At 44.1% G+C, this 27,352-nt stretch overlaps 1 protein-coding gene across 2 annotated transcripts in view; it reads left to right on the top strand.

Annotated features, from left to right (window-relative positions):
• MYO5B (myosin VB) overlaps window positions 1-27,352 on the top strand; it is a 367,788-nt gene that overhangs the window by 94,062 nt on the left and 246,374 nt on the right. For both annotated transcript variants that reach the window (XM_048851019.2, XM_048851021.2), the window contains exon 2: window positions 23,274-23,384. In XM_048851019.2, coding sequence (XP_048706976.2) covers window positions 23,274-23,384 — 111 coding nt within the window. The remainder of the gene's footprint in view (window positions 1-23,273; window positions 23,385-27,352) is intronic.

Here is a 27,352-nt window from a genome sequence, read left to right as displayed (position 1 = left end):
AATTTGAAGAGAAATTAGCTAAAGCCTGCCAAAAAATCAGTGAGGCCACTGGACAATCATGGTGGTAAGGGAGCACTCAAGGAAGACAAGGCCATTGCGGAGAAGCTAAATGAATTCTTTGCATAGATCTTCACTGAAGAGGCGGCGGAAGGGATCCCAACACCCGAGCCTGTCTTTTTAGGTGGTAGATGTGAGGCACTGACTCAAATTAAGGTGTCAATAGAAGAGGTTTTGGAACAAATTGATACATTAAACAATAAGAAGTCACCAGGACCATATGACATTTACATAAGAGTTCAGAAGCAACTCGGATATGAAATTGCAGAAGTACTAACTGTGATATGTCACCTGTCACTTAAATCAGCTTCTGTACCAGATGATTGGAGGGTAGCCAAAGTAATGCTGGTTTTCAAGAGGGTCTCGAGAGGCAATGCTGACAATTATAGGCTGGTGTGCCTAACTTCAGTAGCAGGCAAATAGGTTGAAACTACAGTAAAGCACAGAATTATCAGACACATAGATGAACACAATTTGTTGGAGAAGAGTCAACATGGTTTTTGTAAAGAGAAGTCATGCCTCACCATTCTATTAGAATATTTTGGGTGGAAGGTCAGTGAGCATGTGGACAAGCATGGTTCAGTGGATATAGTTAAGCCCTTTCATCAGTTTAAACCAATTTTTACCAAAAAATTCCCGAGTTTTACAAAAAGTAGTATTCAGTTTTTTCACCCTACTTTTGTATTGTTCAAATATATAAAAATAACTTGTTTTATTAGGAAAATACAATACATTGCATGAGATATATGTATTACGATAATACATTAGTCTGTGGGTATATGCAAAGCTGCCTGTTGAAGTAAGGCTATGTATTAGTCTAGAAGATATACGCACAATAAACAAACAGGCACGCACGCAAGCTCTGAAGTGCGTGTACATCTGAACGTACTGATTAATCTCACATCCACCACGTACACATTTCAAGCTGTTGGCAGAGAACAGTTTAAAGATTTGACACACTAAAATGGGAAGAAAATGAAAATCGTATCAGAATACGTTTCAGAGCACAAGGAAGTATTCGAAAGTTTAAAAAAACAAAAAAAGAGAAAAAGATGAAGTTGAGTGTATACGCTGCAGATAGTGTGGCCCAATTATTAAATGTAAATATTTATAGGCTAATAGTTAAAATCTACAACAGTAAACTGTTTATTCAAATGAAAAGTTTTATTTGGGGATTAGAGATACATTGTTTTCTTAAACTCAGAGGTGGCACAGTGTTTTGAGTTCTGTTTTAGTTCTGCAGCAAACCACACGGAACAACTGAATTCCAATCTACTGAATTAATTAATCTACTGAATACTTTTTTCCCGTGTCTTTCTGTCCAGCAAAGTAAACCCCAGTATTAATCCAGAAATATTATTAATAGTTTTTTACACTGATTTTCACCTGTTTTTGTTGTTGTGGTAGTAAACACTGATAAATTCCCAGGAACAATTAAGTAAAATAAAAACTGAAAACGAAGGGCCCTAGATAGAGTGTACTTGGATTTTCAGAAAGCCTTTGGGCTCTTAAGCAAACAAACCAGCCATGGGATGAGAGGGAAGGACCAGTGTATGGATCAGTAACCGTTTTAAAGGAAACAAAGGGTAGGAATAAATGATCCATTTTCCCAACGGATTTTCCCTAAGGAACTGTACTAGGACCTGTGCTGTTCAACATATTCATAAATGATCTGGAAAAGAGGATTAACAGAGGTGGTAAAGTTTGCAAAGATACAAAATTACTCAAGAATAAGTCCAAAACTGACAGCCAAGAGTTACAAAGGGATCTTGCTGAACTGGGCAACAAAATCGCAGATGAAATTCAACATTAAGTGCAAAGTAATGCAAGTTGGAAAAAGTAATCCCAAATATACAGATAAAAGGAAGTCTAAATTAGCTGCTACCACTCAAGAAAGAGATCTTGGAGTCATTGTGGATAGTTCTCTGAAAATATCCACTCAATGTGCGGCAGCAGTCCAAAAAAGCTAACTATGTCAGGAACCATTAGGAAAGGGATAGATAATAAAACAGAAAATATCATAATGCCATTATATAAATCCATGGTGCACCCAAACTTTGAATACCATGTACAGTTCTGGTCACCCCATCTCAAAAATGATATAGTAGAATTGGAAAAGTTACAGAGAAAGGCAACAACAAAAATGATTGGGGTCTGGAGCAGTTTCCATATGAAGAGAGATTAAGAACACTAACTGTTCTTCTTGGCAAAGAGATGACTAAGGGGGGCTATAATAGAGGTCTATAAAATCATGAATGGTGTGGAGAAAGTGAGTAGGGAAGTGGTGTTTTCCCCTTCACATAACATCAGAACTAGCGGTTGCCCAATGAAATTAATAGGTAGCAGATTTAAAACAAACAAAAGGAAGTGTATTTCTTCACGTAACACACAGATTATCTGTGGAACTCGTTTTCATAGGATCTTATGAAGGCCAAAAGTATAACTGGGTTAAAAAAAGAATTAGAAAAGTTCATGGAGGATAGGTCCATCAATGGCTATTAGCCAAGATGGTCAGCAATGTAATCCCATGCTCCTGGTGTCCCTAAACCTCTGACTGCTAGAAACTGGGACTGGACAACAGGGGATGGATCATTTGATAATTGCCCTATTTGGTTCATTCCCTCTGAAGCATGTGACACTCGCCAGTGATAGAAGAGAGGATACAGGGATAACGGAGCATTGGTCTGACCCATTGTGGCCATTGTTATGTAGTTATTACTGCATGGTTTCTTGCACCTTCCTCTGAAGCAGCCGGTGCTGACCACTGTCAGAGTCAAGATACTGGATGAGATGGATCAGTTGTCTTACCTGGAATGACAATTCCTATGTTCCTGACTGCAGCTTTCTTGGCAGCACAGTGTCAGACAGGTCTATTGAAAAAGACATCCATGCTGTTCCCAGTGCGGAGAGAGAGGCTCTGCCTTAACCATCCGTTAAAGCTTTAGAACTGAGAAGCAGAGGTTGGATAGCCTAACACAATAGTCTCAGGACCTATTCTAGCAGTCAGTGAACCCTTACTAACAAATAGAGTAGATTAAAATTCTCTCTAGAGAATGACTCAATCTGTGTCTCATTGATACTACCAGGTTTCAGAGGAACAGCCGTGTTAGTCTGTATTCGCAAAAAGAAAAGGAGTACTTGTGGCACCTTAGAGACTAACCAATTTATTTGAGCATGAGCTTTCGTGAGCTACAGCTCACTTCATCAGAAGTTTACCGTGGAAACTGCAGCAGACTTTATATACACACAGAGAATATGAAACAATACCTCCTCCCACCCCATCGTCCTGCTGGTAATAGCTTATCTAAAGTGATCAGCAGGTGGGCCATTTCCAGTACAAATCCAGGTTTTCTCACCCTCCACCCCCCCACACAAATTCACTCTCCTGCTGGTGCTAGCCCATCCAAAGTGACAACTCTTTACATAGTCAAGTCGGGCTATTTCCTGCATAGATCCAGGTTTTCTCACATTCCCCCCACCCCCATACACACACAAACTCACTCTCCTGCTCTCTTGAATTTTTCTTGAGCTGTGATTGGAGTCAGACGCTCACATTTAAAGGTCTTAAGGTAATAATACTTTGCAATAGGGTCTCAGATTTTTAACACGAGAGTTATAGATTATTTCTGACATAAAAACAGAACACTTGAAAGTGAAAGAAGTCCTAGTACAAGTCTGTTTAATTCCCGGAAGCCATCTCTAGTAATATTCATGTGGGAGTTCTTCAGAACGTCTTTGTACAATACAGTAATTTCTTAAAGCATAATTGATATAAAAGTGCCCCAAACACTTTGCAAACAATTAGTTAAGCTCTGGAAGTCAGTCACCTAGGCTAGTTACAATGTATAATTCAGGATCTTGTGTAGGACAGTCATAGATTCTAATCATGCTAAGCTTAGGGAAATGGTCTGAACATACGGGATGATTTGGGATACTCGAGTAGGATTTGGGTGTTTTTGTTTGGGGCAATGAAGCCTTGAGATGGGATTTGCAGACTCAAGCAGTCAAATGGATATAGAAAAGCTGTTTCAGACTAACAATAATAATAATACCAGATGTCAAAGTATATTCTACAAAAGTGGAGAAGCTTGTTCTCCAGGTGGTGAAACTGATGCGCCGGGAGATTGTGGCTTGCCCAGTGTTCTATCTGCCAAGTCTGTGGCAGGGCTGGGATTAGAACCCAGGTCTTTGACTAATGATTTTGTTCTTTAACTATCAACCCATTTGCCTCCAGATAGTGAGGGGGTATAATGGGCCAAGCCTTAAATCAGGGTGTCCTCCTTACTGGATGTACACTGAGGAGCTTTTGATACTTGGAGAAAGATATGTTGGAGTAAAAGAGGTGGGGTTAGGTAGAAAGTGAAGAAAGGGCTGCAAAAGTGAAGTGAGGCTATAGATTTGAGTATTGTCCAGATAGAGGGTGAAATCAAAGGACGAGTTCAGAAGGGCCAAAGCTGCTAAAATGGCTTGGAAGGAACCCAGAGCCCACCCTAATGAAAAGGTATTGAGGAGGAAGATGCCATTCTACTGCCAGTCACGATAACAGAAGCAGTTAAATGGACACAAGGAGAGCAAGGCATACTAAAGCTCTGTGCACTCTGCCAAGCCTTCAACACGGGTGTATGGTTGGCAGTGACCTGAAAATTTGATGTAAAAAATGGAGAGAGTGAAATCAGAGGAGACAGTCAGCCTGCCATAGAAGGTAAGTGTGCATTTAGTGAAAGGGCAGAATGAACCCTTGATAATTTCAAGGCTGTATTTCTCGGAAAAGTAGCTCGGTGTGAGGAGAGCACACTGTGTTCAAAGGCTTGCTGAGATAGAACAGAAGCTAGTGAGGGGGAGAGAGACTATAAGGGAGTAAATCACAGAGCCCAATAATCCTTCTCTTAGATTAGATCAGGGCTGGCTCCAGTTTTTTTGCTGCCCCAAGTGGAGAGGAAAAAAACCCCAAAACAAAAAAACCCCCAAGCCTGGTTGAGCTGTTGCCGAAGTGCTGCCAAAGAGGAAGAGAGGGACTGCATGGCTCGCCGCCGAAGACCCGGACGTGCCGCCCTGATGATGGACGGAGTGCCGCCCCTTTCTATTGGCCGCCCCAGGCACCTGCTTTCTTTGCTGGTGCCTGGAGCCGGCCCTGGATTAGATGCCCAACTAATCTCTTTCAATAAAAGCACTTCTGCTGCTTTAGGACTGTTACAATACTCACCAGACCAATTGCAGTCCATCTGTCCAGACACTACTTATATAAGAATCCCTACAGCATGTTAGGCCTCCGCCAGTGTGAGGTCCACTTCACATAGGAGTTCTTCCCCTTTCCCTTCTCAGGGCTTGTGTTCAAACCAGCCCACTCTTCCCTGCCTGTGGAGGCACTTGGAGTTAGCCACAGAGACTTCAGAAACGTAGACAGGGTTGCGTTAGGTGGTACGTGTGCAAATCCTTCAAAATCACATGGGTTAGTTCGAGCAAAAGGGCAGCTGCTTGATGTTTTGTTCGTTCTGAATTTGCATGTGTCAATTTATTGAGCATCCTTTTCCCCTGTGAAATAGATTGCAACGCTTCAGCCTGCAGAGAGGTAGCACAAACTGTGTGGCAGGGAAGCAACATGGTTTAATGGTGCCCAGACTGGGAGTTTGAAGGCTTGGGACACTGCATCTGGGAGTGAGCCTCTCGACTTGGGTTCACAGGCTGGTGCTAGTGGGGCTTCTGCTAGCACTCTGAAAATAGCTGGGTAGATGTTGCGGCTTAGTCTGGAGCTCGGACCTCCCAGGCTTCAAGATCGAAGCTCCAGCCCAAGCCTCGGTGTCTGCATATCTAGAGTGCTAGCTTGACTCCTGCCAGCAGAAGCGCGTAGACCAAGGCTGCTAGTTGCAGTGTAGACGTGCTCTTGGGTTCTGTTGCTTGCACGTGACCTGGGCGAGTCACCTCTCCGCTATGAGCATTAGTTTTGCTGTGGGTAAAATGGGTATAACAAGGCCAGATCACACGGCTAAAACATTGATATCTATGGACTGAGCATTTTACCGTACTGCCATACAATTGACAGAGTACATTCTGGGTTTTGAGTTTTACCTAACAGGGCTCCATTGTTCTAGGTGATGTAAAACCATCAGATAAGGGATTGTCCTTTCCCTGAAGACCGTACAGTCTCTAAAATAGGTGAAAGAGAGAAACAGGATGAGATAAGGGGGTGAAACATAAGCAGCGATCAGTCTCTGGTTTAAAGGACTACATGTCCCTTGGGGAAGGATTAGAAGAGCAAAGTATTTCTAGCTTGATGAAAGGATGGGATTATAACAGGCAAATATCTAAAGTGCGCAAAGTGCTCAGAATGGAGAGGAATTACGGAGGGTGACCCATCATACAATATCAAGGAGCTGAATTTCTAGGTATTTCCCTGTGTCCTAAGGATGTGAACTATTGCTCCATTTTATTCCCTTCCTGTGCACAAGTCAGGGTATAAAACTCTCTCAAGTATGGAATGATTGTCTCACGAGCCATACATATTTTGACAGTCCTGCCTGATCACAGGAATGGGTCATACAAGCAGAATAGAGGTATCCACAGCTGATAGATTTAACTTCAGATCCATCAGCCTTTGTGGTCCCTTCTAAGAACTATATGGAGAAGAAGCTGAATTCCAAGTTTAAAGTCCCCAAGTGAATTAAAAAGCTAGGGCCTCTCATGCCAAAATGGCTAGTGATTTTGGATGCCTCAACTTTTGGGATCCCAAGCCAACACCCTTTTAAAAGGAGTGCTCATCACTTTGTTCACAGTGTGTCAGATGGAACATCCTGTATTGCTAGTCACTTTGAAAACTTATGCCTAGAATTATAAACACATTTGGAAAAAAAGAAGTGAGGGGAAAGAAAAGGTCTCAATGTTGATAAATGCAAAGTAATGCACATTGGAAAACATAATCCCAACTATACGTATAAAACGATGGGGTCTGAATTAGCTGTTATCGCTCAAGAGAGAGATCTTGGAGTCATTATGGATAGTTCTCTGAAAACATCCACCCAATGTGCAGCGGCAGTCAAAAAAGTGAACAGAATGTTGGGAATCATTAGGAAAGGGATATATAATAAGACCGAAAATATCATATTGCCTCTCTATAAATTCATGGTATGCCCACATCTTGAATACTGCGTGCAGATGTGGTCGCCCCATCTCAAAAGAGAGATATTGGAATTGGAAAAGGTTCAGAAAAGAGCAACAAAAATTATTCGGGGTATGGAATGGTTGCTGTATGAAGAGAGATTAATAAGACTGGGACTTTTCAGCTTGGAAAATAGACAACTGAGGGGAGATATGATTGAGGTCTATAAAATCATGATTGGTGTGGAGAAAATGAATAAGGAAATGTTATTTACTCCTTCTCCTAACACAAGAACTGGGGGTCACCAAATGAAATGAATAGACAGCAGGTTTAAAACAAACAAAAGGAAGTATTTTTTCACACCACGCACAGTCAACCTGTGGAACTTCTTGCCAGTGGATGTTGTGAAGGCCAAGACTATAACAGGGCTCAAAAAAGAACTAGCTAAATTTATGGAGGATAGGTCCATCAATGGCTATGAGCCAGCATGGACAGGGATGGTGTCCCTAGCCTCTATTTGCCAGAAGCTGGGAATGGGTGACAGGGGATGGATCACTTGATGATTACCTGTTTTGTTCATTCCCTCTGGAGCACCTGGTACTGGCCACTGTTGGAAGACCGGATACTAGGCTAGATGAACCTTTTGTCTGAACCAGCCATTCTTATGTCTATATGGACATACAGGCTGAGATGTAAGCACTATTCCCGAAATGACTGTTGAATTATATGGTTCTATATCTTGGAACTGTGGTAACATTCCAATTCTCCCAGGACGTCTGACAGTCACTTGGCCAAAGAATGGGAATTTCTTTCTGCATGCTTGGACACACCCAACGTTTCTGTGACTCAGTAAGCAGATCTTCCTTGGGCATCTTTACTTCATGAAAACAGCAGCACTAATTCCAGCAGCAGTAGGAAAAGCTGGGATCTGAAGGCTTAATCCTGCAAGGTAGTGAGCACTTCCTTTGTGGGGTGCTGTGCACCTTCATCTCCCATTGACATCCATGGAAGCTGAGAATACTTGCTGCTGTGCAGAATCCGCTTCTGAGAGGTCACACTGGGAAGTTTTTTTTACTTTGAACTTTATAGATGCTGATTTTTTTTCCCATTTATTTTTGTAATCTATCACACTTGCAAAGCTGGAAGTGGGTTTTTGTCAATTTCTTTCCTTAGAAATCTCAGTATTGAAACTTTTTTGAAGTAAAAGGATGTCATGCTCGTAGTTTGCACTGCATTAAATTTTGATTACAATTGTAGTATTATAGTACATCAATTCTTATCCTACAAAATATTCTGTAAAAATCCCATTTTCCTTCAGACTGTTGAATTGTTGTGTTTATAGAGTCTTTTATTTAATCTTGGTGAATTGGAAAATGAGGTTTATGTACTGGATGGCTCCGGGGATTGTTAATAGGATATGAATGCTTTTTAACCCTTAAGTTGCTAGTTCAAATTCATCCCTGATTGATGGAGGTTGAAAGTTCCTACCATCCGATAGTGGTTAAATAGCATAAAACCCAGTTACCACATTTGTCACTAAATAGCAGCCCGGGCGGAGAGGCTGAGGACTGAACTGGTAATGGAGACTGAACTAAACTCTGACCCCTAAAGCTGATCCATCAGGTCCAAGCTGCAATACATTCGGTTTCTCATTTGGGGAAACTTGTACACTTGCGGCCGCTTCTGTAGGTTCCCTGTGGATAAATAAGTGTATTTCTGCAGCTGGCCGCCCAATAAGTCGGCCAGTTTGCTTCAGTCATCTGTGCTGAAGGCCCCCTGCTAATTTCCAAGTTGTCAATTTTGTGTTGCTTTTGGTTAGTGTTACTTAGGTGACAATTAACGTCTGCTAAACAAACTGTTCTACCTTTACAAGCCATCTGAGATGTTGGTGTGTTTACACTGTTCTGTAGACCAGAGGAATATAAATGTTGCCTTCTCCATTCTGGCCCCCCACCCCCATACACCCCCAAAATTGGTAATTTAGAGGGAAAATCAGTGTGGCCTGTGGTGGAGGAAGGGAAGTGCTCAGTTCCAGACTACTCTCTTGTTTAAGGTTGGAAATCTTGCAAGCAATAGGGGCTAGAACCGTGAGCTCTAGACCTTTTGGGGAGCTGAGACTCGGCCCGTCTTCCCTGTGGGATACAAGCTGGATCTTAAACTTGTGACTTGGAAACGCTATTTCAGACATTCCTAAAATGTTTGGGGAAAGAGGGAAAATCAGAGAGTTCTTAGCCAGAACTTTTGTTCAAGGAGTTGAGCTATAGAGAAAATATCTCTGCAGCTGTGGAGGCCCCAGCTGTAGCAACGCTGTGAGGGAAAGGGTTGAAAAGCCCTGTGTAGGAGGCTTGCAAGCCAGAGCTGCTTCACCAGGTCTCTCTGCACCCATAGCACATGGGGGCTTGGGACAGAGGCTGGCTGTTGCACAGCTAACCTGATATGTTGGCTTTCCCAGCGACACGGTGGTGTAGGGGAATTGGGATGTTGCTTCACTCCCATTCTGTTCCCTGATGTGGGATGGATTCCATATCCCTAACTCACTCCAGGTCCAGCAAACAACCTTGACAGCAGAAGTCATCCTCTGCTGTCTTAAACATGGGCTGCTTAAAGGGAACACGCAGACCGCTGAAATGAACTGTCGGAGCTGTATTATCGGATATCCTGACGTTCACTGTGGAGACAGCCTTCCAGATTGGGTAAAAGTATCTGTGTATCGTTGCTCAGTGCTGCTTCACCTTTGGTTTATGATGGGGATATCGTCCAAGAAGGTATAATGGAGTGATTAGCATAACTATTCATAGAGAAATGTGAGCCAGTGCAACAAGGAGACTAGAATAGTGACCAGATCTGCTGAGGAGAGGCAGGTCTAGTGTGTATTTGAACACTTACAGCGTGTCTGTCACTAGAACCATGTCAAGGTGGGCGAGGTAATATCTTTTAGTGGACCAGCTTCTGTTGGTGAGAGAGACAAGCTTTTTGAGTTTACACAGAGCTCTTCTTCAGGACTTGGTAACTTACTTAGGCCTGGTCTATGCTACAGAATTATTTTGGTACAACAATGTTGCTCAGGATGTGAAAAATCCATATCCCTGAACAATGTAGTTATACTCAGCATAGACAGTACTATGCCAGCAGGTGAGCTTCTCTTCCCGCCGACATAGATACCTCCTCTCGTGGAGGTGGATTAACTGGTGATGGGAGAGCTCTCTCCCGTTCGCGTAGAGCATCTTCACTAAAGTGGTAGAGCAGCACAACTGCATTGGTGCAGCATTTGAAGTGTAGACCTGCCCTCAGAGTGTCACTGTTAAATACAAGATGGAACAGACTGTTTGGAATAAATACATATTTCAAGGAACTATTCAATGTGCAGTGGCCTGTTCACACCCCTCCAGTTATAGGGAGGAAAGCAAAGAAAAAGGGGGGCAAATAACTGTGAGGGAGTTGGTTAGTGGGTTACAAATGGTTGTAATAAGCCATAAATTCAGCATCTCTATTCAATCCATGATTTTTAGTGTCGAGCAAAGTTATGAATTTAAGCTTCTGGGCTCATCTTTTGCAAGTGTTGTGGGGGTTCCCCTTGAGAATGAGAGTCAAATATAGAGTGATCACTTTGTGAAAAGGGTGCGCCCACAGGTGATTGGGTGTTTTTGTCTTATTTTCCTATGTGCGTTCATACGAGACTGTAGCGATTGTCTGGTTTCACCCACATAGTTGCTATTGTGGCATTTAGTGCACTAGATGCGGTACACCACATGTGTAGGATCCAGGGATGTTGAAAGATGTGTTGTGGAGGGTGTTGATCATTGTAGCAGAGGAGATATGTCTGTAGGTTTTGCATCTGTTGTTATAGCAGGGTCTGGTGTCGCTTTGAGGTGATGTCCTGGTCTGTGGTCTCTACTTCACCTTGAATGGTCCCTTGAAATATGTGTTAACTGCTTATGCTAAACAATCTGCTCCACCTTGTGTTTAACTGTGACACTGAGTGAGTTTCCCAGACCTGAAGAAGAGCTGTGTGTAATCTCGAAAGCTTGTCTCTCTCACCAACAGAAATTGGTCCAATAAAAGATATTCCCTCACCCACTTTGTGTCTCCAATATCCTGGGACCAATGTGGCTATAAGAACTGCATGGTAGAAGTTTGTGTCTGCCAAAGGTGCAGGCTGAGGTGCTATCTCATAGGTAGGGCCCTACCAAATTCATGGACCATGAAAATCTGGTCTCCTTCCATGAAATCTGGCCTTTTTGTGTGCTTTTACCCTATGATAAACAGGCTTCACTGGGGGCAGACCAGCATTTCTCAAATTAGGAGTCCTGACTGAAAGGGCGTTGCAGGGGGGTTGCAAGATTTTTGGGGGGCGGGGGGTCACAGTATTGCCAACCTTACTTCTGCCCTGCTGCCTTCAGAGCGAGCAGCCGGAGAGCGGCGTCTGTTGGCCAGGTGCCCAGCTCTGAAGGCTGCGCGTTGCCAGCAGTAGCACAGAAGGGTGGCAATACCACACCAGGCCACCCGTACTTCTGCACGGCTGCCTTCAGAGCTGGGTGGCCAGAGCGTGGCGGCTGCTGACTGAGGGCCCAGCTCTGCAGGCAGCAGCGCAGAAGGAAGGGTGGCACACTCATACCGGGCCATCCTTCCTTCTGCGCTGCTGCTGGCGGCGGCTCTGCCTTCAGAGCTGGGCTCCCGGCCAGCAGCTGCTGCTCTCCAGCTGCCCAGCTCCGAAGGCAGCATCACTGCCAGCAGCAGCGCAGAAGTAAGGGTAGCAGTACCGCAACCCCCGCGACAATAACCTTGTGACCCCCCCCCCCCGCACAACGCCTCCTTTATGGGTCAGGACCAGTGTTTCTTCTGCTTTTTCCCAGCCATGTGCAGAATGAATTTTGTTATATGCTGCACTAATATGGAGGTGATGTGTGACACATCTCCGTATTGGTGCACATAACAAAATTCTTGTGGTAGGATGGGGCCGAGGGGTTTGGAGTGTGGGAGGGGGATCAAGACTGGGCCAGAGGGTTGTGGTGAAGGTGGGTAAGGACTCCGGCTGGGGGTGCGGGCTCTGGGTTGGGGACAGGCTTGAGGGGTTCCGGTCTGGGGCAGAGGATTGGAGTGTGGGAGGGGGTGAGGGCACCAGCTGGGGTGCGGGCTCTGGGGTGGGGCTGGGGATGAGCAGTTTGGGGTGCAGTGGTGCTCCCCTTGGCTACGGTGGGAAGAGAGGACTTCCCCTCCTTCCCCCCCCCCTCAATTCCCCAGTTCTCTTTCCCCGCAGCAGCACCTGGGTTGGTCGGCAGGGGGTAAGGTGCCTCTTCGCGCTGCGGCAGGTCCAGGCTGGGTTTGGGCCGGGAGAGGGGCGCTTGTCCCCCTGCCTGGCCTGGGGCTGGGCTGGGGGAGAGGCGCCTGTCCCCTGGCTATGGCAGCTCTGGGCTGGGGGAGAGGTGCCTGTCCCCCGGCCGCCACAGTTTGGGCGCTGGGCTGGATCAGGGCTGGGGGGAGGGGCTCCTGTTCCCCGGCTGCGGCGGGTTCAGCGCTGGGCTGGATCAGGGCCCGGGGGAGGGGAGCCTGATCCCCGGCTGCGGCGGGTTCAGCGCTGGGCTGGATCAGGGCCCGGGGGAGGGGAGCCTGATCCCCGGCCGTGGTGGGTTCAGTGCCTGGCTGGGTTGGGGCTGAGGGAGCGGTGTCGTGGCAGGTCTGGGGCTTGGGAAGAGGCATCTCTCCCCACCGCAGCCATGAGCGCCTGCTTAGCGCTTAATAGGCAGCCGCGCAGCTTACAGAGAACTTAAGTCAGGACCCCTGCAATTACACTACCATGAAATTTCAGATTTAAATAGCTGAAATCATGAAATTTACTATTTTAAAAATCCTATGACTGTGAAATTAACCAAAATGGACCATGAATTTGGTAGAGCCCTAGTCATGGGCCAGTTTTTTACAGCCTGAAGTGAATTTTCAAGGCTGCAGTAATAAACCCATGAAAATGGGATTTGCAAGCACGTCTCTTAACTAGAGCTCTGCTCATGGATATTCCTGTGGCGTGTTCTGTAAAAAGAGATTGCAAAGTTGCTTACTGGGACATAGTAATTTCTTTCCAGTGCAATATGTTTGTCCTTCCCACTATGCTTCTGAACTCTGGCATTTCTACATCTATGTTAAACACTTACATGCAATATCTGTTTTGAAACTTTATGATGGGGATATGGCAGTACTGTTTCTTTTTACACTGAGGGACTGACAGACAGTGTCAGTCTTGTTTTAATCTGTCACTATAATTTATTTGAACTAAAACCCATACTGTTTTCCAAACGTGTTGATGGTTTGGATAAAGAATAAGAACATTTGCAATTGCTTGTGAGTGGTGGTTGCATCTTGCTGGTAGAAGCTTTGAAATACCTTTTCTGTCTGGATCTCATTTGGCTGAGATGGCCCTTCATATTCCTGAGGTAGATAAATTGAGTTGTGTGCCGTGTGTGTTGGGGGGAGGGGTGTTGGACAAGACCTCCAAAACAAAGATCCTCTATGCTGTGTGTGGATATTAAAGGTTCCATGATGCTACTTACAGAAGCAAGGCTTACCTCTGTCTTTTGACAGAGGGAAAACTTGGTCCACTGTTTTACTGTGCTGTGTGCTAGTAATCTATCTGGCTGCTGTCCTTCACCCCAGAGGTGGCTGCATTTCAGTAGTGGGTGAAGTGAGTCTACAATAGTATGTGAGGTGCTTTAGAAGGCTTTGGGGTGAAAGGTGTTACATTCGGCACTATCAGACTCCTTTTCTTTACTGCCACACTGTATTTGCGGTAATTCCATCGTAACTTTAATCTGCTGCAAGCTGTAAATGCCAAAATTTTCAGTGCACCACCTCTATCTAACTGCGAGTTAAGGGTAGAAACTCAGTGTGCTGAGGTGGTATTGGGAGGCACAAAATAAAGTGCAGTGCATGGAGAAAGATATGTGCTTTTATTTTTTCTTTTGTTCTGCTGCTGTGTTCGTATAGCTCCATTCACATAAAGGATCCGGCTGCTGTAGCTATTGAGCAATCTTAACAATAATTACGCATTAAACATATAAAAAAATCCACTGCTGTTCAGCTGCAGAGCAGATCAAATGCTGTTTCTTTAACTCTTGAGTGGCTTTTCAAATTAGCCTAAGTAGTGCACAGTAGGCTTTGCTTTCAAAGGGATGGCACTGTATTGCTATCAGGATACATTTGTCGTGTGTGGGGGGTTATATAAGGCTTATTTAAATACATAGGACTTCTTTGTGTTTTACTAACAAAAGCAAATGCAGAACTTTGTTGACATAGAATTCCTTTGCCATTTCTGTTTCCTACTATATAATTTACACTGTTTATCCTGTCAGGCAGGCTAAAGGTTTTAGGCACTAATGTTTACAGTGAAGGGTTTTTAATCAGAATCAGGGTGATCTTAGGGCCCTGACAACAACAAAATACCTTTTTGTGACAGGGAGAAGTCACCTGCTGAGCTGGTGAAACTGGCAGCATATTGATTGAATACATGTTGGACTCAGGACCCATCTCCTTCAACAGACCTGCCCCAAGGCTTGTGAGAACTTCTAGTCCAGCCCTTCCTTCTGTATGAGTCTGCACAACAGCACCTCTCATACATGGAGCCAAATCTACAGAGTAAGAGGGAAGAAAGGGAGGAGTCAGAAACAGGGGAGGCATGAGGTGTGGCACCAGCTACTCATCCCAGTGACTAGTACTGTCCCAGCTGATGTTCCCAAGCCCGTCCTCGGTGTGCCTGCCGTGGCAGGTGTCCTGGTTTCACGCTCTGAAAAGCTGGCCTATGCTAAGTGGAAGATAACCTATAGTTTGTACTGTGGCTGTTTCACAGTGCATGGAACGTGCAATCAGGGATATACGTACTATTGCATTGTAAAAATAGCTTCTGCCCAAGGTCAGCAGAAGCGAGACCCACTGCATTGGATTTTCAGTATTCATTCAACTTGTGTGGTGTTTCCTGGTTGTGGGAGATGCATACTTCTCTACCAGTGAAGATGCTTGGTGTGTCTGGAAATCCACTGTTGCTTGTTGAGTCCCACTGATCTATTGGAATTGCTCTCACTGCTATGTGCAGTGCTTGATAAATATGTGCAGAAGCAAGTGCTCTTGCAGCAAATGCAGTGTATTGCCTTCCTACCTGCTTCACTTAGCACAGTAGGATGCTTTTAAATAGGCTAATCTGAGTATTTATTTCATTGCATGACATCGTCTGAGATAATAGACTGCCATATAAATGAATCAAACCTCATTAGGACATGATGTTATGATGCTAAGTAACGTAATCTTATTATGCATGAACAATTCTGCTCTTCTAGTCAGATTTATTCCCTATTAGGGATACAGGGGTTGCTTAGGTTAGACTTGTATATTTAAATCTTCCTGACTGGCCTACCTTTGGAATTTCTTATTAGCAACCTGTGGATGTTCAGGTAGTATGGGGAGGGGACCTACAAAAGTGTTGAGATAGTTGTGTGTTGGGGGCCCTTCCCATTCCTTCTTGGCTTGCTGTGGGCAATCTGCACGTTAGATTCTTCTTCTCCCCCTACCTGTTGTTGGAGTCTCCACTCCAGAGGAAGCTGCATTCCACTGGATCTTTGTGAAGAACGTGTAAAGTCCTTCAGAATCAAATGTGCTATCAAAATCTAAAATATTTCTAAAATCTCAGTGTTCCCAAAGTTTCCAGGTATCTCTACCTGCAGATTCTTCCCCTGCAACAGAGTTAGCCTTGATTCCACAAAATGGGTTTCTCCTGGGGCTAGAAATTAGACCAGATTTTGGCCCTGAGTGTCTTTTTTTTTTTTTTTTTTTTAATCTGTTTCCTTTTGGCATTTCACCCTCATTGAAACCTGCCTTTCTGTTGTGTTGTATGACTGTACTGTACCCAGGGCCATTTCTCTTCACAGCCAGTTCCTTCAGTCTGAATCTCTCCTGTCCCTGCCCCGAAGCTATGCCTCCTGGTTTTGACTTGGTGCTGCTTGCTGATAATCTCCTGAGGTTTTATTTATAAGCAAAGCAGCAGCACTATATAAGTGATGCAGTGAATTGGATTGTGAGGCAGGAGGTCTCGACTAAGATTCTGCGCTGTGCCTCATAGAAGCATGTTGGGGGGGGGGGCTGGAAAGGGGTTAAGGTGTCTTTAACTCAACCTGCGGTGTTCTGGGGTGTGGAGAGCATCTGTGAGAAGTGCTTTCTGTCCTCTCTGGTTGGCTAGGAAACTATCCCATCCTGCTGAACGATCACCTTGAGTCAGTTATACATATCTTTATTACCTCCTGTTTGGACTACAGCAATACTATGTACCCAGGCGTGAAGCCATCAGCACACTGGAACCTACAGTTATACAGAACACTACAGCTGGTCTTCTCAGCAGCATGGGCTACTGTGACTTACGCACATCACAACTGTCCTCTGATCTCTACCCTCTCTCCCCATAAAGTAGCAAGTCGAGTTCAAGGTCTTGGTCCTTGACCTCAAGTCCTTTAATACTTTGGGCCCAGCATATTTGAAAGATCATCTAAAGCACTGCATTGACAACTCTGCATCCTCATGCAGTGTGGAACTTTCTACCACAAGGGGAGAGCTCATGTGTGCAGGAGACAGCTTTCTCAGCTCTGATCCCACACTCCCACAAGAACAAACCTCACCACCTTCTACTCTAAATGCAAGGAGCACTTCTTTGACTTACCTTTTCTAATATAAACACAGAGTAGCATGCACATTATATATATATATATATATTTTTCCCCCCCAAAGCAAAACCCTATTGAAACCCAACACTCCACTGCATGTTCAGCTCTTCTCAGGAGAGGATGAGAGGGAGAATGAGCCACACCTGGCTGACGTTAGTCATATCACTCAATGCATTTCTGGTGCTCGGATACTGAGGTGGTAAGGGCAATATGAGAACCTGGACAGGACTGAATAGAGGCCCACAACATAAGTCTCGACAGCACTGGGAACCTGTATGAGTTAACGCACCTTCCCTGGTGTGCCCTGTGGGCTGTTGTGCTGCCTAGAATCTGTGCAGTCATGTCACCCCCCCCACAACATACCCTTCCCAACACAGCCTTGCCCCAGTCATGTCCCTGCACGGGGGCTTCCAAGCAGGTTCCCAGAGGCAGCCTTACAGGTATGTCTGCCGTGTTTGCGCTGGTTACAGGGCTTGTAGGGCCCCTTTATGTACCTGCAGCTTTTATATGCCTCATAAAGGAGCCAGAGTGAAGGTGATCTCAGCCCCAGGTCTGGTTTCCGACTGCCACCGGCTCACTTTGTGCAAAAAAAGGGGTAACATTGCTTTTGTCACGTGTTGTAGTTGTAACCGTAACACTTTTTAAATCTCCGATAATCTGATCTATTTATATTGTGCAATATGGCATTTTTGTTTTGCATCTGTCCAAAAGTCTGAATTTTTTATCTCGGAGTACTTTATATAGGCAAGTAGTAAGTTCCCTTGTCCCCCATCTTACAGGTGGAGAACTGAATTGCAGAAAAGGGGAGCAATTTACCCAAGATCACACAGCAGGTTAGTGGTAGAACGGACAATAGGTTTCAGGTCCCCTGACGCCCAGTCCAGTACCCACTCTCCTAGACCATGCTGCCTGCTCCAAAGAAATTTTTTAAAGTTTCCTGAAAACAGGATTAGTGGGGGATCATTGGCAGTTTCCCCCTCATTGCTTCCTGTGACATTATTATAGAGTTACCCAGTAACAAACACTCTGCTGTAGTTAATGTGGCAAAACCATTTCTATTATACTATTATAACACCCTCTTTTCATGCTTTCTCTCTCCTCTTTCCAAATGAGTTTTTTTTAAAATAGGAAATGAGAGGGTTTAAAAATCACAGATAACTCAACAACAGCTGAACTATGAAACTAGGTGTGTAAGTAGTGCCCACTGAGGAATGTCCGTGACCATGCTTGAGAAAGGTTAGCTGGATGATGGTAAAATGACAAGCACTTTACAAATTCCCAAGGGCATGTCTAAACACACAGCCCTGCTGGTGTCACTGTAGTGCTTAGTGAAGACACTACCTATGCTGATGGGAAAGCTTTTCCCATTGGCGTAGGAACTACTGCCCCAAGAGGCAGTAGCTATGTCAATGGGAGAAACCGTCCCATTGACATAGCACTGTCTACACCAGGGATTAGGTCAGTATAACTACATCTCTCAGGGGGGGTGGATTTTCCACACCCTTGAGCAACGTTGTTATAACAACATAAGTTCCTAGTGTAAAGCAAGCCTCATCAGGGATCCTAGTTTTCTGTGAGGGGGGGAAAAAACAAAATTCTCTAATTTAAAAAAAACATAAAAATCCACGTTTTTCAGCAATTAAAATGAAACACTGAATTTTAATTTCCCTAGCCACAATATAGATAGGTATCAGTTGAACACCATGTTTTACTGATAAACAAGGTTCTATTGTGTATCTGACCCTCCATTATCTCTGTATTAACCAAACCACCAGCTGCCTGGGGCTGACAGCGGCGGGACTGGGGCTGTGGCTCCAGCTGTAAGCACTGCGTGGGGCTGACTGCACGTGTCACCCTCCATCTTAAAGTAAGGGATAGAAAGCACTTTGCCAGTCTTCCTGAGTAGCCCAATTTCTGATGATCTGATCTGTCCCTGGTCCCAATTCATCAGATAAATGGGGTTCCACTGTAAATTTAAAGCACATTGAAAAACTAACCGCAAGAGGGGGAGGTTGCACCCCTTGAGTAAGTGACACTGGTATTTTTGGTAAAATGTAGCCAATATGCCTTTATTTTTTTTTTCACAAAATGTGGAAACGAAAGATTCCCTGTAAAAATTCAAATTCTGTGTTTTCTCTGTGGGAAAAGGATTGCTAGGATCATGCTTGGTAGGCACCAAGCTTTTTTTCAAAAGCAAACCATGGTGAAGCCTAGTCCCCTTCTGTGACACCACAGTGTGTGTTTCCCATTCCTTGGGTGACTGGGTTTGAAGTGACACCTGTTGGCTCCCCCTCCTTGGGGCTTGAACGCGCACATGGGCTCTTTTAGACTCCTTGGACTTGTTCGTTCTTGGTTGTGGGGGGAGGGAGGAGTGGTAGCTTGTCCCCAACACCACCCACTTGTGGTACTAAAAGGAGACATCACTCAGGAAGTTGGGCAGATCTGTGATCCCTCTCCTCCTTTTTCGCAAGAGGAATGAAATACATGATGTTGACATCTCAATGAGTGGGCCTCGAGGTTAACACCTCCCTGAGATAAATGGATGCAGTTCCCACATGTCAGAGCTGTTGTTACGGGCTTTCTGCAGGCTCGCATGGGGCTTGGCTACACGCAGAAGTTTTACCACTTACTACAATGGTATAGTTGGTGCTGTAACTTGCTGCAACTGTGGATGCAGTTATATTGGTATGAAGCTGCATTACACAAGTATAGCTTGTTCCTGTATGGGAAGGTATGCCCATATTAATACTGTCCTCACCTTGATGGAGCATAAAACACTCAGATTTGTAGGTCTTGTGGGTTTTTTTCCCCCCCAGCTATATATACTAAAGTAATTTTGTCATGAGCTTCCAGGGCCCAGTCCAGCAGCACCCAAATTCCCATTGAAATGGATGGGAATTGTGAGTTTGAAGGAATAGGGAAGAGCTCTCCATTTATGCAAACTATCAAAGAACATTTTAAAATCAAGTAGTCAGATTTTGCCCTGACTGGTCTGTGAAGCAGTTAGTTAAGAAAAAGCCATATATTATCTGCAGTTTCATGGCAGCTAGGTTCAGCTGGCCTTACCAGGTAGGTTTAATATTATTTTAACCAAATGTTTTGTAAATAAGTGCCTCGTTGCTACAGGGATAGGTCCAGTAATATGAACACAATGCATATTGTATTCATACCTCTCCAATGCCCCAGTTTCAAGGTAGGCCACTCACTTTACTCCTGAAGCTGCCCACGTTCCACACACATTTGGTGTCCCTCTCTCCTTGAACAATACTATTTGAATCAATAACAGGGAATCATGAAGGTTGTAGATTTCAGAGTGGTAGCCGTGTTAGTCGGTATCAGCAAAAAGAACGAGGAGTACTTCTGGCACCTTAGAGACTAACAAATTTATTTGAGCGTAAGCTTTTGTGGGCTAAACCCACTTCATCAGATGCATCTTTGGGCATAAGCTTTTGTGGGCCCACGAAAGCTTATGCCCAAATAAAGTTTAGTCTCTAAGGTGCCACAAGTACTCCTTGTTCTTTGTGAGGTTATAGAATTATTTACGCTACATGAACAAATCGCACAGCATTTTAAGTTTTGTGGGGGTGAGGAGTGGGTCTGCTGGGCAAAGTAGTAGGTGGTGCTGACACTTCCAAGAAGACCCTGTTTTCAGTTGCTTATAACTTTGCCAAGTTTTAACATTCTGGGAGGAAACTTTCCATGCCAGAGGTCAGCCTCAGGTAAAAATTTTTTTTTTTAAATTTCAGTCAGTGGTTTAGCTGCTTCTGAAAACGAGGCCAGGGGAAAAATGCAATGTTTTGCCCATCTTTTTTTTATTTTATTTTATTTTTTTTTAAATCTCAAGGTCTTTTCAAATGCTATGGAGCAGGGACTTGAAATTTGGCCGAGGCGTGACCTTTGTGGCAGTGATGTGCGTTTTGCCAGATCTATGAAAATCTGCCCAAATTTGGCCACGTTATAAATGACCTGAGTTGAGAGCAGGGAGCCAATCTCTCTTGCAGTCTCAATGCACTCCGCACCCTGGTGGGGCCCAGGCAGAGAGGAGAAAGAAGCTGCCTGGTTCAGATGTGGAGAGGGCAAGAGCCAAAACTGAATGGGGGAGTAGATTGGGAGGAGGAGCCTCTGGGACATTTGGAATAGGGGGAGGAACTGGGGTGGGAGACTGAGTGGGAGAGAGGGAAATGAGATTGTGAGTTGGGGGGCAGACTGGGACTGGCAGGACAAGGAAGCTGGGGGCAACAGAGAGGGGTGGGAACCTCGGAAGCCATGAGATAGTGCTGTGGGGTGAGATTGGATGAGGAGTCAGAGGGAACTGGTGACCCATCTAGGGATCAGTATTATGGAATTTGTTGCCCCCTCCCCCCCAGTTTTTTTTTTCACCTTGGAAACCCCTATGTTCAAAGAATACCATTAAGGTTACAAAGTCAAGCACTCACAATTAGGAAATGACAGAGTTGCCTGTGCAATGTTAATTGGGCCTGCTTGTGCACATGTACAGTCGTTAGTGATGGGGGGGGTCGCACACTTTTTTTCCTCACAGCAGGACCCTTGCCCCAGGCAGTGCACGTCCTGCCCTGGGAATAAATGCGGGTTGTGTGAAAAAGGAGGCTTTTCTTCATTGGTTGCAGAAGCTGGAAATCGGGTAAGGAATGAGGCAGGGGACTGCAGGAAGAGAAAGGATGGTCTCCGTCTAGGCAGTTGAATGCTTCCCTGAAGAACTGGATTCTGTCTTTGCGTCTACCGCAGGGCGCCTGGTGTGATGCTGGACAAGTCACCTCAACCCAACTTTTCACAGGATATTACCTCTGTTCCTCATTTTCTGGGTGCTCAGCTGGAACCCCTGAGATCTGATTTGCAGAAGTGCTGAGCGCTCAGCTGCAGCTGAAGTCAGGTGAAGCTGTTCTGTGAACATATGAAGTGCTGTATAACGCTACTTACTTCATAAAGTCAAGTCCTCGACACCTCAGATTGCGCATCCAAGATTAGTGGATACTTCTTGACTTTAATCTCTCTGTGCCTCAGTTCTCCATCTGTTAAATGGGGATAATACCAGCCTCTCTCGCCTCACAGGGTTTTTGGGAATATAGTATTTGTGAAGCATTCTTATACTATAGTGATGAGCTACATAGACAAACCCATGAGGAAATTAATAATTGTCTTCAGAGCAGGGTTTGAATCGTATGCAATGGTGTAAAAAAAATGTCTGGGGACTTGCACTGAACAGTATAAAACACAATATTGAGTAGCTGCTAATTAACTGCACTGATGAAACAGGTTTCCTGTGGTGGAAAAATAGTATGGGTGGGGATGTCGTGTAATTAAAGGTTTCAGAGTAACAGCCGTGTTAGTCTGTATTCGCAAAAAGAAAAGGAGTACTTGTGGCACCTTAGAGACTAACCAATTTATTTGAGCATAAGCTTTCGTGAGCTACAGCTCACTTCATCGGATGCTCACGAAAGCTTATGCTCAAATAAATTGGTTAGTCTCTAAGGTGCCACAAGTACTCCTTTTCTTCATGTAATTTTAATGTAAGATTATCAAATGTATACACACATGGGGACCAAATTAAGGTTGCACAGATAACCTTCTGGCATTGCTTAACTATGCAACCTGAATGTTCTTTAAACATAATTTTTTGTGTGTGTTGCGTAATATTGTGTGTGTATTTCATAAAAAAATTAAAACATGTATGAATTTTTTGGTGTTCTGCCTTGGCTTGGTCTCTGACAACGTCCCCCACACTGGGACCTTTGCAGATTTACAGGTGTAATTGCATATTTGAGACATTTGGAGAAATCAAATGTCCACTTACCTTTGAGGGGCATGCATGTGAATATTCATTGCAGCTCTTTGAATTAGATTTTTAATTCTCGTAAACCTTTTTAGGCATCACTTTTTATCTGACCTCTTTACAGCTGTTGTATCTGCTTTAATAAAGAAGCTATTAACGAATTAATGCGAAGCTGCTCTTTTGTGATAACATTGTAAATGTTTGTGCTTTGCCTACTTATGCTTTTTGTAGTACATCTTTGGTATTTCAAAAGCCACCTTTCTGTCATTCCATAAAAGGAAGCATTTTGCTTTCTTAAAATTGTCTGAGAATTATGCTATTATTTTTACTACCTACAATGACCGGTAAATTGTCAGTGAAATCAAACTCAGAGATCACTTCACAAGTTAGAACATAGTTGTGTATCATACTGTACTCGATCTTATAGTTAGTTAGTAACAAGCAAGTAAACCAGTCTAGTCAAGAAGCAGTCTGATTCATGACCATAATGTTGTGCTATATGTTCAGGTAGGTCTTGATCTTGCTTCCACTGAAGCCAATGACAGAAACTTCCATTGACTCTGCAATGAGAGTAGGATTGTATCCCTAGGGAATAAGTATATTTCTGACCTAAGTGGTTTTCATGAATTTTTCTTTTCAGTACACAAAGGTTTGGATTCCTGACCCTGATGAAGTGTGGAGATCAGCAGAAATTATCAAGGATTACAAAGAAGGGGATAAAAAGCTACATCTGAAATTTGAAGATGACGCTGTAAGTTAATTAAAATTATATATATTTCCCTTTTCAGTGGTAGATCTAAACTTCAAATGATCCTCTGAATGAGCCTGAATCATTACAAGTTCTTGGTGTATTTTTAAAAAAAAGTCCGTCATACATCACTTTGCAACAGTCTTGGGTTTTCAAAGATATTTGTATTCAAATCAAAGGTTTCCTGCCTTGCAGCCAATCTTCTTTGACTTGATTCTGCGGTGAAGTTACTCTGTGTGTGTGTGTGTGTGTGTGTGTGTGTGTGTGTGACATCCAGGTAATTTTCAAAACAGCAGACTGTCACAAACACCAGATTATGACTCTGCTGGCACATGAAATGGAAGGAGTAAATATTACTTATGGGTTTGAATAAGCAATATGAATCAGAAGTAAAAGCCAACAGAATACAGAAAAAAAAAATAACTGGCCAAGTAACACTTTTTTTTTTCTTTCTGTGTATGCTCAGCCTTTTCAGGTTTACTCCAGTGTAAACCCCTGATCTCATTTCAGTCCTTGTCTTTTTTGTAAAAAAGGGTGCTAAAGGAGGGTGACAAACAGGAAATTCCTCTCTGGTGTTACTCTACAATCTTTAAATGCACTTGTCAGAAAAAGTAATGCCAGTTTATTCCTTATAAACTGTTTGGTGCTTTCCCTCTCCAACATGTATACACTTATTACATTAGAGATTCTGGCCCTAATGTTTAAACTCACTAGTGGGCGGGACCTGGTTGTCTTGGATATCAGCTTTCCAACCATAGCCCATTGAGACAGGGCACTCAGTGGGGAAAATGCAGTTGATGGAGCCCAGCATGAAACATTTTGACTGGAGGGCCTTCTTTAATGGAATTACTTGCCTAAGGCCACATCTACACTACAAACTTTTGTTGGCTATGTCAAGGCATGACGAATTGTGACGGACGTAGCTGTGCCAGCAAAAGCCCCTCGCATAGATGGGGGTTATAACACAGATCCTGTATAGCTTATTTAGCTTTGCGGGGCAAGGGAAGGAGGGGAAAGCTGGGATAAGCTATATGGTTAAAAGCATAGTTTTGCCAGTACAAGCAGTATCCCCACTAGGAATGCCTTGCCAGTATAATGTACCAGCAAAGCACTCCAAGTGTTGCCCAAGACCACATGCTCATTTCACATCTGTCATCCAATTCCTTGCTAGGATACGAGCGCTGTCCAAGTGTAGGAATGGTCAAAGAGTTTTTTAAAAGAATTCAAGCCTGTCTGTTTTCAGAGTACTTTTCAAAAGGCTTCCCTTGCTAACACAGGCTGAAATCAACCCAGTATCCTAAGCTGTGGGCAGCTGCTGCTGATAATAATAGAGAACATTAAAAAACCCAAATGAGTAATAAATGAGTAGAGTCCTGCTGGACCAATTTAGGAAAAACCTTTTTTTAATCCAGTTCTTATAAATATCATGTTGATTGGAAGAAGAGCCTACATAAATGAGGTCTGTAGACCAATGATCTGTAGCTAGGTTATTTGAAAAGTAAGACTGATCAATGATTGAGTACCTTGACTGTGTTCCTAGTGTTGAGCTGAGGATTCATACGTGGGGAGAATGGATGGTCTGTTATGATGTTGCCTTTTTCAGCTGAGTATGAACTTGTTCTGCAGGACAGCATCATCCTTAGACAATCACATTGCATTAGCATGTGGCAAAACCAACATCATGATGAAACTGTATCATGTCATGGTGGTGCAGAGTTGGCTATGGGATTTACTTCAGGGCTACCTTTATGATTTCACTGCTTCAAAATTTGGAGGATCATGGAAAACAGTGGTAGAGGGCAGCCAAACCTCTGACTGTCTCAGCTCCTGAAGTGCATGAAGCTCCCAGCTCCCCACAGATTTATAGTCTGAGAAAACTGGACAGCTCTGCTCAGGAAATTCCCAGCACTGCTACTGTCCATTGCTTTGGTAGGTGGGTAATTTCTTAAAGAAGGACAGAGGAGACTTAATCTTATTGGGTGTAGAGGGTCATCATAGGCCTGTGCACTGCTTATGCCCTAACTTGAGCATTTAAGTGCAACAGGCTTCCACTTGGCTCTATGCACAAAGAGAAGTTTCACCCACTTGTCATCTCTAAATGCCAAGGGTCAACTCTACTGACACTCTTTTGTTACAAAGACCAAGTGCCACTGAAACTACTAAGCGCACTCCAGTTAAATTGATGTTCTGTTGAGGAACATTAAAGGAACTAAATTCCCCAACCAGCCAGCTTGATCTTACTGCTTTAGCACAGCCTACAATCTGTGTGACTGGTATAATCGTGCCAGGAAATATATTTTTCATGAACAGCTTCATCTAAATTGGTTTTTCCATTGAGCAGGCAATTTTTTTTTAATCGTCCAGGGGACGATCTGCTGTGTTACTAGAGCAGTTAACAGACACTGCTTCCCCAAACTGAAAATGCTCCAAGGGCTGTGTGAATAATTCACAGCTCCTGCCAATGAACCGGTTTCACACTGGCACATAGTGTGTTACCCTCTTACTGAACAGGCAACTGGGGAGCAGGAATGAGAGATGCTTGATTAGAGTGTTATGAAAACAATTCTTCTTTTTGGTTCAGTATAAGCAGAGAGGCCAGTAGCAGTATGTCAGAGTGCCAGTGTCCCTGGGAAAGCAACATAACGCACCTTGGAACTGAGTGACGAGATTGGGGACACATTCGTTTGCGCAGCCAGATAGTCTTCTCCTGTGGTTGTTAATCTGCCAAGGGCCATCCATAAATGTGTAACACATGTGCCACTCCACAGGACCTCCTCGCATTCTTTGTCCCCCTTCCCCTCCTGTCCAATAGGTAGATTTCACGGGGGGAAATCTGATTTCACGGTCCATGATGTGTTTTTTCACTGCCATGAATTTGGTAGACCCCTAGTTATGGACGTCTGCCAGAGCCTGCCCCCACTCCCCAGTGTCAGACTCTCCGCAAGACTCCAGAACCTAGAGCCAACCTTGGAGCTGCCAGCCTGACCAGCTGTTAGACTCTCCTACTCTTCACTCCCACTGGCTAACAAGTAATGAAATCCAGTGATGTGATTAACATTCGTGTGCAAAACAGTGGTGTCTCTCTAGTATAAATGTGTTCCAGGTTTTGCAGCCTACTCCTTTATCTGAGGCCCCCACCTCAAATAAGCTGCCCATAGGAACTCCTCTTTCTCCTCTCCGCAAATGCGGTGTCCTTAGAATAGTAGTCTAGTGCCTGTGCCCTTTCCAACAATACACACACGTTCCTCTCCCCGATCATCCCACAGAGCTGCCTGCCCTTACATCATACTACCAGAGAGAATGAGCAGGAAACTTTCTGCTTTATTGCCAGCTGTGGATTCCTTCATTTCCATAATCAGTTACCTTTCTTCTGCTTCTGAGACAATCGAACAAGGATTCTGTGAAGAACAGCGAGCCCAGTAATTCAGGACAGTGCTCGTATCCTAGCAAGGAATTAGGTGACAGATGTGAAATGAGCATGTGGTCTTGGCTCAGTTTGTGTTGCCCATCTCACAACTGGAACTAACTGGCTTGATTGGATAAAAGTGCGTGCTTGGCTGGCTTTCCTTTTACCTCCTGGAGCTCTCCATCTAAATCAGGGAATGGGGGCTATGTGGGTGAAGCTTGCACGGCCAGAGCCTCTGCTGTATGTGAAGGCTCCAGTTCCGCCAGTCTGGTAACATTCATCACTTTTTCAAATTCCATGTAGTTATTTCCCCCTCTTGGGTTTTGTGGGGATTCCAGCATCTTAACACTTCAAATCCTTCAGCGTTCAGGTGAACCTCATAGAAAAGGTCAGGGTGAGTCCTGTCAATTCTGGGCAATTCTTTACCACCACTACCTCTGCCTGGAGGTAGTGGTGGTAAAGAAGGGAAGGTCAGAAGACTGCTTGCTGTTTTATGTTGTGGAAACTGCATAGCTGCTGTTGCCAGGACATAAAGGAATGAGTCACGTCAATATTATGGCAGAGT

This window comes from Caretta caretta, chromosome 5, assembly GCF_965140235.1.
Source record: "Caretta caretta isolate rCarCar2 chromosome 5, rCarCar1.hap1, whole genome shotgun sequence".
Lineage (NCBI taxonomy): Eukaryota > Metazoa > Chordata > Testudines > Cheloniidae > Caretta > Caretta caretta.
Note: the sequence above shows the minus strand (reverse complement) of the source record. Positions and strands in the feature narration are given on the sequence as shown.